Raw genomic sequence first — 12,616 nt, forward strand, 5'->3', positions numbered from 1 at the left:
TGTTGAGTGAAGGCTTAGGCATATGTGGTGTTTTTCCACTTTCAAAATTAAACTAAGTAAATTAAACTAAGTTTTACACTTGAATCAAAGATTAAATCATACAGAGAAATAGTAGATTCTTCAAAATTGTTGCTCTTATTTGATACAGAATGAATATGACAGTGTGTATCTAAGTGTAAGAAATGTACTTAGAACTAGAAGTGAATGTTGAGATTGCCAGAAATTGAGTACTCAGGACTATCGCTAATATTTTTAATTGTATAGTGAGAGTCTTCAAACTTCCCTATTAAAGATCACCTACATTTGATTATTTTGCCTTAACTGAAGGTCTACAGAGAGAGAGAGAGAAGATATTCTTCTGCAGAGAATTCCATAAAAGGAACTACCTGTTTCTATAACAGCTGCCACCTTCTGTTGTTCTTACCGGGATTTAGGCCAAGAGGCAGCGTCCACAGAGAGATGCCTTTGAACAGATCAAGCTCTATATAGCTTTGTGTGTCATGCCAAGATCCTGGTTCTAAATGGTGACCCAGTGTTATCAGAGAGACAAAGATCAAGTGCTGTGCTTAATAGAGCAAGATGCTTTGTGTGGCTGAAGGGAAGGTGATTTAAGATATTTTTTTGAATTCACAGTGGCTTAGCCTGATCTTACAGATAACGACTGCTTTCATTCACCTGGTTTCTGGAGTATTCCTCCCAGTCTTTGGAAGCATGCAGAGCCATAACTTTATCTGAGGGTAGACCAGTTCATTTTAAAGTAACAATAGTGATTACCAAGGTAATTCACAAAAACAACAAACAAAAAAAAGCAAAACCCAACTTGTATATTTAGACTGAGTTTTTTTAAAGCTCAGTTACAGATTGCATTCATGGATGAAGGGATGAGGGGTCCTAATAATAGGTGATATGTTGTTGTGAAGATCAGTAAATATATCTGAAACCTGTATGTGAAAGAGAAAGGTGAGAAAACTACAGTAATCTTTTGCAGGGGAATGTAGAAAGTGCGGGGGGGGGGGGGGAGCAATTGGGAGTTTTGTTGGGTTTTTTTTTTTGTTTTTTTTTTTTTTTTGAAGAGGACTATAAAGGAATGCAACTTCCCTGGCTTTTTGAACAACATAAGGCAAAAGGAAAACTGGGGAGGTATTCTCTGACTGCTTTGCACAGAGCTTGCAAAATAAAGACGTGGTAAAAATAGACAATGGTTTGGCTGCATATAGGAATATTGGCATAGCCAAACTGGATCAGACCTGAGGCTCATACAGTGTGTTATGTCATATATGCTAGTACCCAGCCCCAAATGAACCAGGAATGTCTCAATAATGTTAGGTGGCTTTAGCCGTTCAGTCTAGATCATATTACCAGATAGTAGGCAGATAACAATTTGTCCTTCTTAGTAAGGTATCATTAGTTAATCTCTATGAGAAGGCAAGAGGGCTTCTGAAATATGAGACTCTGTATTTCGCATTGCTTTTATAAATCTTAGTATTGTCTGTATATAGCTAATTATGTACATGTCCAGTTTCTTTTCTGTCTTGCTGAATCATTTGCCTTCTTATAGGAAGACTCACATTTCTTCTTAATAGTTTTGTCATTTTAATAATTAGGATTTTCCAGTTCCTTAAGACAGAAAGAAGAAAAGTTCCTGAGGAGCCTTTGTGAAGTTTATTTTTAAATTGTGGTTCATTATTTACACATTAATTTTTGTCTAAGATCTGAAGCTCCACATGTGAGCATATTTAGATCTCCTTAATTGTTCTTGCCCCTTCCTTTAAATTGTCTCTGAGTTTGGAGCAGTTTTTTTCTTTGAAAAAGGCAGTAGTCCAAAGGAAAATTCATTTGAGCTATGTAACAGTATTTTTTTCTGTATTGTGCATGCTTTTACTTATCCTAGAATCTTGTTTGCCTTTAGGAAATGAGCCGAAGGCTTGAGTTATCATCAGAAATCCCTTGGGGTTTTTTGAGCTACAGTAATTTAGAATATTCATTTTATTGTCATATGTTGAGCATTACTTTATTTAGCTTAACTTCGTATACAGTGTTGTTGCTCATTTACTGTGTTTGGATATTCCTCACAGTTATTTCTAATACTATCTTAAATTTAATTAGTCATCTTTAGATTTTGGTCCCAGCTGTTCATTTTCTTCACTTTCTGATAACCTGTCTCATTCTTAGCTTTCTTCTAACTCTAAAAATGATTTCCACTTATGCAGTGTTTAGAAATTAATAGTATCCCTTGAAATATATTTGATGCCTATTTGTAAGCTTTGCCACAGTCTACGCTAGGGACAAAATCCTACTAGAATTTCAGTGTATATAGGGTTACAGGTGCATCTTTTATGCTTGCATAATTAATGAGTTATGAACAATTGCGTTCTGTATGTAGTTTCATATAAAACTGTGCTGAAAGCAAGCCAACACAGATCAGAAATTAGCTCTGGGATGAAGACAAAAGTTAAAATGTTGGTTTGCTTTCAGCATAGTTTTATATGAAACTGTAAGTACTTGAAAACTTGAAAAAGTTATGTTGCTTTCTCTATCCACTACCTTCTTGACACACATTCATAAGTTTTTTATTCTATTTGGCTTTTCTCCAAAAAACTTTTGCTCATTAAACTGCATATTGTAGTCTTTCACAAATTTGTACTTAATCAAGATTTCTGCCAGCAGCCTTGACACAGGTATACATACAGCACACTGACCTTGAGCCTTGGATTCCAAACACTTCCAAATGTGTTTCCTACTCGTGATTGTTTGGGACATATGCTGTCTTTTAAGAGTACATGCTTCTGAGAGCTGCTTGTCTACTTCATGTTTGAGTTCTTTCAGCACTTAAAAAAGTAAACCATGTGGACTAGGTGGCTGATTTGATTGATTGCTTTGTCATATGCCAGTGTTTTTGATGTCTATTTTCACACCTCATTCTCTGATTAGTACTTTATGTTACTACTAGCAAAAAGCATGTCTAAGGTTGGTATTTCCTCTCCTCCTCTTCCTTTTTAGGTCTTTCTGTGATGAAAACCAATGCAAGTATATTGTCTATCATCACAGTAATATTTTAATTTTCTTTATCAGATCTGCATTTTAACCCTGATTGGCAGCTCTGTAGTAGCACAAAACAGGCAGAACGTGCCAGTGAGTTGTGATGTAAAAGTAAAATTACAAGTAACACAATGATTTTTTTACCTTTAAATCACTCAATATCCTATGACTTCCATGTTTAGTGTTTCTGTATAACTGCTTTTATTTTTAAACAAGGAAATTGCAGGTTCAAAGAGTCTAAGACAAAGTAATATTGAAGATTACTTCTAATTAACTTTTTCTGAGAGCCACTTCTGTGACTCCAGCCTATATACAAAAGCAGAAATTGCTCAAGGTGCCATCTGTAGAGTATGTGCTCTATGGGAGAGAAAAAATATGTGCTGCTGCTGCACCTGATTTCTCTTCCTCTGGCTTCACCCAGTCAGCTGCTTGAAGACTCTATTGGTCAACAGTAGGCAACTCACTAGAGTTTTAAGCAGACTTGACTTGTGAACCAGATCAGTGTGTGGATGTGCTTTTGTTTAGACTGTTAAAAACTAAATATGTGTTTCTTGTTCTTTACTTCCAAAATAATTGTTAAATATTATACGTAATAAATGTTGGGTCTTATATTTTAATTTTTCTCTCCGCAGTGTTCTTTGAAAGTGTGAAATCAGAACTCAGGAATGGATCCTCAGAGTACTCTGATATTTCTGATTCAGAAGAATCTGAGCCTGATTGCACTACACAGGTAGAGCTAGAAAAAGTCACAAAAGTTAACAAAGCAATTAAATATAATTTGGCTCACTCCAAATTTATCTGGTCAGAGTTTGTGTTAAAAGATCAATAAAAAAGTATTTAATTCTTGTTTAAGTTAATATCTCAAACTTATGGTTCTGCCTCATTCTTCATTTATTCTAGTGTTGAGAAAAATGACAAGATATGCTATCTTAAGCCAAATTTTATGGTCATCTTTGTCATTAAAGTGGGGCTGGCAGAGCATGAGCCCTGCTCTGGAATATGCAAAGTCTGAGAAAAGTTAGATCTTAGTTGCTGTGTTCATTTCTTCCATAACAAGTCTAAATTTCCTCATGAGAATTATGAGTATATACCACACAGTTTCATTTTAGAGCATGGTTAAATGGAAACAATATTATAGGCCTTCAGGTTTTTAAATAAGCTGAAGTGGCTAAATCCTACTGAGATATTTTAGGCTATTTGAAGTAAGTGGGAATGCTCCATTTGAGGGTCTAGATTGTAGTGATTTCTTTACAACTAAACGAAATATAAATGCGCACACACACGTGTACATGTATATGTATTTACGTGCATGTATTTTAATACAACTTTTAGTATTTAGAAATGTGCATGTGTATATACAAATATTTTTATGGTTTTTTTCCTTGCAAAATTGTGCTCTGACTTACTGATTTCAATTTTAATTGGATAGCAGTAAAATGCTAGTAGGGTGGAGTGATTACCTCAAATTTTTATTTTGTGCTTCTGGAAAGCTAATGCTTTGGTCAATCTGTCAATCGGCAGCCTATTAGAAGACTCTACAAGAAGTCTTCAAATTACTACTTTTTCCATGGTGGTCAAGATCTATTTTTAGTATTTGTTGTCTTCCATCATTACCTTATCTAGATGTTGGAATAAGTGATAGGCACCTTCATGATGTGGCTTCTTCTGGTTTCCTAAACTGCATTGTCAGCAACTTTGGCTCAGGTTTCCTTTTTTAAGACACAGAACCAATAGTTATTCAGAAGTGATATATTTCTACTTCACAGGAGAGTGTAGCCAGTTTTGGATGACTTTGTCATTGAGTGAAATGTTTTATATTAATGCTCTTTACTCTCTTAGTTCCTTCTATATTCTGCTTCTTAATTTCTAATAGTATCTAATGGAATAATTTTTCTGCATGTTTAAATTTGTCTTTTGTAATGATATATCCAAAATGAACTGTCTCAGTAGCTCCTGTAAATCCTTTTTATATTTTTATGTTGCACCAAAGAAGATCTGAACAAAACAAGATAATAGCTTTATTGCTAACATTGAGTCATAGTTATAATTTAATTGTCCATTTGTGACACTTTGCAACTGTCAAAGATTAACAAGCTGCTCTTGTGAATGAAGCTATTGTGTAAAAACATCCCTTGGTGATACGATGCACTTCATTCACTCCAGTTCATCTTTTGATGATAGGGATAGTGGTGTCAGTCTTGAAGGATTATGATTCCTCCATGTTCTCATCTTCCACTTTCAACACTTCTGTTGAATGTCATGTATATTCCTTGGCTTGAAAAAAAAATTGTGGCGTTCTCTGTACTTGTTGAAAATAGATGAGTCTGAGTTACCAAGATGGAACGTATCTGTTGTAGCCCTTGCTTCATATAAAGGCATATGGAGTCACATATGGTTGCTCCACCTTTGAGAAGCTCCTGCCCATACAAGCTGTAATCTCAGCAGGAGCTGAATAGCCCTTTCATTCATGAAATGAGGCTGTGCCACTGTAAGAGAGGCAACAGCTGTTGTGTCTCTTTTCCTGCTGTGTTCTGGATTTACCTGAGAGCTTCTGTCACTCATCAGAGGGATGCTGCCGCTGAAAGTTACTTTTGTGAGAGCAGGAACCAGAAAGTGTTACTTGCGGCAGGATGTGTCCCATTGTATGTAGTAGGCATCAATTCTGGCTGCCGCTTGGAACCATACTTCTATTTTTTTTTTCCTCTACCTTGAATATCGAAGATAAGAATAATCAGTGCTCTCTTTAAAGAGAATACAGTGATTTGTGCATGGTTTAATGTGTGTAGTGCTTTCTGTAAGAAAATGGATTTCGGAGATGCTTTCTATATTGCTGGAGCATGTGCTTATAAGTGTTACAAAAATCTGGATGTATAGCATCTCAGTTGCTATATTCAAATTAACTGCATTCTGAATACTGTATATATAAAAAAGTTGGACCTGGAAGCTTGTGACTTTTTTACTTAGCGTAAATTAAGGTAACGTCTCTATTTAGGAGGCATGGTGACCATTCTGCATACTGTTTCCTCTTGTTTCAGCAGAAGGATTCCTCCACAGAGGAGTCGGAAAGCTCAGGTGATGAAGAGAAACAGGAAGTAACATCAAATTTCAAAGAGGAATCTAAGGTCACGAGAGACCTTTGTCAAAATACCCAGAAGCCATCCAGAAATGAAACTCCCAGTAAAAAGTAAGCACGTTGTGGCCATTTGTTTATAAACTGTTAGACCTTTTTGCACATATTTATAGTTCTGCTGTATACCAATGTAAAAATCATTCCTTCAGAGAAATTTAGGGTTCTGTTTTAACTGCTCAATACTCCTTTATTTTTCTAGGGAATGTCCTACCTCGACAAGTACAGAAGAAGAAGCTATTCAGGGCATGCTTTCTATGGCAGGATTGCACTATACTACATGTTTACCAGGTCATACTCAAAGCACAGACTGCACAGATAAAAGAACCTCTCTTCAGGAACACAGAAGCTACCCCAGGAGTCGGCATAAAGACAGACAGCCATCTCAGAGCCACAAAACAATAGAATGTGGTAGGTATCTGAACTAATGACACTGCTGCTCTCTGCTCTTGGACAAACGGCTCAGAATAAGCACTTAAAGTTACATTTTTAGATTTGTAGTCAAGTTTTTAAGTAAATCAGACTGACATTTAAGAAGATGTGTTCTTTGGTTTTGTTTTGGTTTGGATTTTTTTTCCCGTATAAAAAGTAAATGTTACTTCTAAGAACTGGGACAGACTTAGCTTGAGAGGTCATCAGAATACATCTTCTAAATATTGCCATCTAAAAGTTTTGTGGCATCCTTACAGGAGTGGCAAAGTTATGGCTAGATTGAAAGTGTAGTCTCCTTATTGAAAGTGTAATCTCCTTCAGAAAAGATTGACAGAACCTTCATGGTTGCAGCTTTCATGGCATGTCTGTTACTTAGATATCCATAGGAATCTGCTTGGTGATTTTTCTTGTGTCTTTTGGAAGGCATATTTGGCTTTACTCCTGAAATTCTGCTGTGAATGCAGTGCATTGAAGGAGATTCTAATCTTGAAGAGGAGAATTCAGAGGCGTTTTTTTTTGTCAGTGGCATTTTGATGTCTGTGGAAAACAGACATCTGTTAAATGCATTTTGGGAATGACAGACAGCAGAACATTAACACTAATCCCCTCAAAGGAATCAAAATCACTTCTTGGAACAGAGAGAGAGAGAGTCATTATGTTTGAAAATTCTTTGCTTGAGAATGAAATGGCAGAAGATTATAGCTTTGCTGATGTGAAACAAATAGAACCCCACCAACAAATAGGGTGCTAATTCAAAGAACTAATAGTATGTTAATTTTTGTTTACATGGGTAACAGGAAAGCCTAATGTGATGTCATGGACTGTGTTCTGGTAATTGAAGCTGTATGTCCTTAAAACCCACCAACCAAATAAATAAGTAAACAAACCCAACAACAACAAAAAACCCTAACGAGCAAACCACACAGACACATACAGTGCCTTTCCATCTTTGTAACTTTATGAAAAACATAATATCCAGGTTTCTGCATTGTGGTGGGTTGACTCGGGCCAGCAGCTAAGCACCCACACAGCCACTTGTTCTCTCCCCCCACCCTGTGGGATGGGGGAGAGAATAGAAAGAGCAAACGTGAGAAGATTCATGAACTGACATAGAGACAGTTTAGTAAGTGAAGGAAAGAGGAAAAGAAACAAGTGGTGCAAAGACACTGACTCACCACCTTCTGCAAGCAGACTGACACTCAGCCAGTCTCTGAGCAATGACTACCTTGCAAGACTGCCTTTTCCCCCACCCTCTTCCTCTACCCCAGTTTTTATTGCCAAGCGTGACGTTATATGGTATGGAATATCCCTTTGGCCAATTCAGGTCAGCTGTCATGGCTGCGTCCCTTCCCAATCTCTTGCCTACCCCTAGCCTACATACTGCAGGGGGCAGAGTGGGAAAAGAGAAAGCTGTGACACTGGGCAAGCCCTGTTCAGCAACAGCCAAAACTTTGGTGTGTTATCAACACTGTTTTAGTCACAAATCTAAAATACAGCACCATATGGACTGTTAGAAAAAATTCTGTTCCAGCCAGACCCAGTACATGTGTCAAACTCCACGGGTGAAGAAGATGAATCTGTGCTTCTTAGGTAGCAGGTTTTGCAAAACCTTTCGGTCTCTCCAAATTCGAATTGAATTGGTGTCTTGGGATACCCTTAATTTTTCAAGTTAGCTGTATTGTAAATGTGTTTTCAATGTGGACACTTCTTCTGTAGGCCTATCAGCATAGATCTTCCATATGTTGTCCCTGAATAGCACATCAGTGCTTGGAAACAATACAATCAATAATACCTGAAAATGAAATGTCCATCTTTGTATGAACTCCTCATGATACAAGGCCATGGTAGAACACTGTAGCGTAACAAAGAAAGTAAGCTGTCTTCAACATCAGTACTTTCAAATTTGAACAATTATTTGTCTGACCTTCTTATTGTGGTATGTGGATCTTTAATTAGGTGTATTTATACTGTGAGATTGTTTTCCCAATTTAGTGTGTAGAACCAAGCAGCTCTGATAACTTTTATTTTGTATCTAGGAAATATTTTCCATTTTATTTTCCTTTCTTTCTTGTTCTAATTTTAAAGTAATTCAAATGTATAATTAACTTTGTATTCCTAGTTATGGATTTTAAAATTTAAGCTTTTTGAACTTCTCTTTAGGTAGGTCTGTGAAGGAAGAGGAAGGAGACTTGGGGACTTCAGCATGGGCTAGACACCTGAATGAAGCTTCAAGGATTACCCCTCAGGTAAAGCAATACTTCAAACATTTTGAACACATTTTTATAGGAAAAAGAGATCATGAAGTTGTAAGTACAAAAAGCATGGTGGACAGATCTTTCCACACTGCATATCTGGTAATAGATACTTCTGATTCTGGTAACTGAGTATTATATTTTTATCGTGCTTTTTTTCATTGTTGTTGTTTTGGGTTTTTTCCTTTCAAACTCTCTTCTGTCATAGAGGCTAGTATTAAGATGCTCAGCATAGGATCTTGAAAAGTAAAAAATACTTTATAAAAAAAGTGTGAATTTACATTCAGTCTAACTGGGGAAGCACTGTATTGTTTATTCGTTGTTATTCCCAACCAGAGCATCAGAACAATTGGAACCTGTTGATAGTATTTATAGTAAAGATACTTGCTTAGGAAATTGGTACTGCCAAACTGATACAACCTTTCAACAGCCAGCAGGTAGGAATATTTTTGCTTTGTGATGTCCAGGTGGAATCCAGCAAGGAATATATAAATGAAAGGTTGTGTGTCTTACACTCTGAACTTTTTTAGTATTTCTGAACTTGTTTATATTAGACGTATTAGAACAATTAAACTATTAAATAGAACAGTTAAAGTTGCAAAACAACAGTGCTATTTAATAGCTGTGTTTTAAATGCATGCTTTGTAGGTCTCTTTTGTAAGAATATCTAACTACATGATACTCCTTACGGTTTGTAATTCCCAATTTAGCATTTGTTCTCTCATCAGCTGAATATTGAAAACAAATTGCCTATTTAAGTAGTCAGTGGTTACGGTATGGCTTGCTATAGTGGCCAGTTTAATCAAGAGCAATTGCATTTGTTTTGATCACAAAAGTAGAGAAATTGAGTACACTAGTATGTGTATTTAATCTATAACATTGCCCTTAAGTGCATATGGAAAAGCTTGCACAGAGATACTATATTATATCTTATTTTTAAGAGGTATCTATACTAAAAGAAATGATGGAATCATAAAGTGGTCAGACACTGGTGGAATTGAAATATCTTTTTCAAAGATACAGTAGTATAATTAGAAAAACTGGAGTGAACTTGTAGCCAGAAGATATTAACTTCCACTTTTTTTCTTCTCCTCATTTCCATACTAGGATACAAGTAAAACTCAAAAATATATCAAGAAAGAGGGTGCATCAGAAACCAATCATAAGGTTCAGGAAAACAGAAGTATAGTCCACAACAACAGCTTGAGTTTTCAGCATGGCAAGTATACACGAGACTCCAATCTAATTCAAGGAGAATGTCGGCTGAGTGATGGCAGCCTTAGCCCTGACAGGCCATATGGTGAAACATCCTTGTCTGTACCACTTCATCCAACAAAGAGGCCAGCATCAAATCCACCCCCTATCAGCAACCAGGCGACAAAAGGTAATGTTTATGTCTGTCCTCTTGCGGGGGGGGGGGAGAAAAAGACTAGGAAGAGGAGCTTGTAAACATCAAAAAGAGCTGTTAGATGCAGAAACTGAAAAAAGGACAGGCTGAGACCTCGAGGAAAAATATAAAACGGGCATCCTGTGGACACTCAAATTTTGGCACAGAATGTGTGGAGGCAGAATTAAGAAAGATCTAACCGGGTGCGTGGCCAGATGAAACTTTAATAGTTACCGTTGCACCTCTGCAGGTGTATCTGTTATGCATTTATTACAGGGAACAGAACCACAACTATACTCTGAAACACTGGCCTGAATCAGACTTGTTTATCGAAGTGAAGGTGTGACACTTCAAAGAACAGTCTGATGATCATGCTATTTAGTTTTTAGTTTCTAGTTTATTTTCTATAATTTACTCAAGGGAATAACTTACTTGAGCAAAATTCAGGAAGGTCAGTTTAGGTTCTCCCCTACCACACTGACTGCCCTTCCCTAGACTGGAAATGTTTGTAAATAATATAATCACTTTATTTATGATAATGCTAGCCAGAGTTTAGGGAAAACAATTCCTGTTTTTTTACAATTCTGATTCCCTGTTTGTTTGCTCCCAAACAGATGAATGAAGAGCATTTTTTTGTTGTTGGTTTGGTGGGTTGTTTTGTTTGTTTGGGGTTTTTTGTTTGTTTTTTTTGTGGTTTTTTGTTTGTTTGTTTGTTTTGAAACTGATTCAGGTGAAAATTTTGCCTGCTTCAGCTTGAAAGCTGGATTTCATCTTTGGTCTATGATGATAAAAATTTGTTCTGAAATTCGCGATTGAAGTACTTGATTTCATTTTTCAGGCAAACGTCCAAAGAAAGGAATGGCAACTGCTAAACAGCGCCTTGGGAAGATCTTGAAGCTGAACCGGAATGGCCATGCACGCTTCTTTGTTTAATGTAGCTGCTACTTCTACTACTGCTGTCTTTCCTACACAGACCAGTATTGAGGTCAACAGAGCCTGGAGCTGCTGTTATTCCTCTGCTTGAAGCAGACTTGCATGTACCATATAAAACACTGCCTGATGAACAAAAACAAGAAAGAAAAAAACAAACAAAAAAAAAACCAACCCAATGCTGCATTTTCACTGTGCCACACCTGCTCAGCAATAACCATACGGGAATGGGGAAATCTTCAGAGAGACATGGACTGTGAGAAGTAGTCTCTCATCAGGGCTTGAATATCATTTGTTGCTGGTAGTTTCTGACCTAATTAATGAGGGGAAGATGATGAAGGTGGTTTATCAATAATTTATTTCTGATAGATTTTGACAACTTTTAAATTCATTTTAAAAACCTATTTATTTGGAAGACTTTTTTGTGGGGGTTATTAATTTAGATTTAAGAATGTGAAAGTTTTTAATTGTTTTGATAATGTATGTTTGGTGCAGTGGAGAGCCACATTAATTGTGATTAGTCTGGACTCCTAAATTTGATATTCAGGTTATAGTCTTAAATAGGGGTGAGATGCATTATTAATTATTTTTTAAATTAAGGCATATGGCATCTTATTTTTTTTTCCTGCTTTTTGTAAGCTGTTGGCTGGGCTTCTGTTGACTTACAAGTTGCATATTCTCTGCCAGCTTGATTATTTTTTAACCTGTCCTCTTTAATACAGATTTATTTATTTGATGGACTAGAAGAGACTCCTAAAGACAGAAGAATCTTCTTATGTCAGTCCAGTAGCTAACTTGTTTTAAACTGCACCCCTTTCCTCCAAACTGGGGTGCATACTTTTCCTCCTGGTGATCTGTCTGTGATGATTTTCTTCTGTAAAAAGGCTCCCTGAAGTTGTATTTGTACAGGTTATTTAAGAGTTGGTACAAAGGAGGGAAACCTAATATATCTTTTTGGAGGAACGGGGACATCAGTTAAGATAAATGTTTCTTCAGAACAATTACTCTGAAATAACTCGTAAGATATACATTGCAGTCTTAAGATTTGGCATATTACTTAATGTAGCATGGAAGAAGCATTAAAATATTATTATTGTACTTTAAACACATTTTACTAAAGAGTTAGGAAGGCAGGAGAATGTGTGTTGCTTTCAAAGCTGGGCGAGACAGCCAATTAAAAGTCTTAATTGGTGCATATATAAGCATTAAGTAGCTTACTGGTATCAGAATGATCATTTGTGTCAGGCTTCATACAGAGCTGATAGCAAATGCCGATTCTGAATTATTGTAAATAATTTTGATTTAAAATTTGTATTTTTCTGTAATATAAAATTAAATATTTAACTTTTGGGGGACGGGGATGAAGGCGGAAAGGAGAATACTTTTACTTGATTCTGGAAAAAGGGCATTTTGCAGGGTCCAGCCAAAATGTAAACATTAATATGCTAG

At 36.4% G+C, this 12,616-nt stretch overlaps 1 protein-coding gene across 2 annotated transcripts in view; it reads left to right on the forward strand.

Annotated features, from left to right (window-relative positions):
* KDM7A (lysine demethylase 7A) overlaps positions 1-12,408 on the forward strand; it is a 66,879-nt gene extending 54,471 nt beyond the window's left edge. Inside the window, exons 15-20 of one of the 2 annotated variants that reach the window (XM_050913239.1) lie at positions 3,672-3,769; positions 6,075-6,223; positions 6,369-6,577; positions 8,759-8,844; positions 9,958-10,234; positions 11,076-12,408. In XM_050913239.1, coding sequence (XP_050769196.1) covers positions 3,672-3,769; positions 6,075-6,223; positions 6,369-6,577; positions 8,759-8,844; positions 9,958-10,234; positions 11,076-11,170 — 914 coding nt within the window. In that variant the 3' untranslated portion in view covers positions 11,171-12,408. The remainder of the gene's footprint in view (positions 1-3,671; positions 3,770-6,074; positions 6,224-6,368; positions 6,578-8,758; positions 8,845-9,957; positions 10,235-11,075) is intronic. The other variant, XM_050913247.1, reaches the window with a different exon arrangement.
* Positions 12,409-12,616: the final 208 nt, after the last annotated feature.

Source organism: Gymnogyps californianus, chromosome 1, assembly GCF_018139145.2.
Source record: "Gymnogyps californianus isolate 813 chromosome 1, ASM1813914v2, whole genome shotgun sequence".
NCBI lineage: Eukaryota > Metazoa > Chordata > Aves > Accipitriformes > Cathartidae > Gymnogyps > Gymnogyps californianus.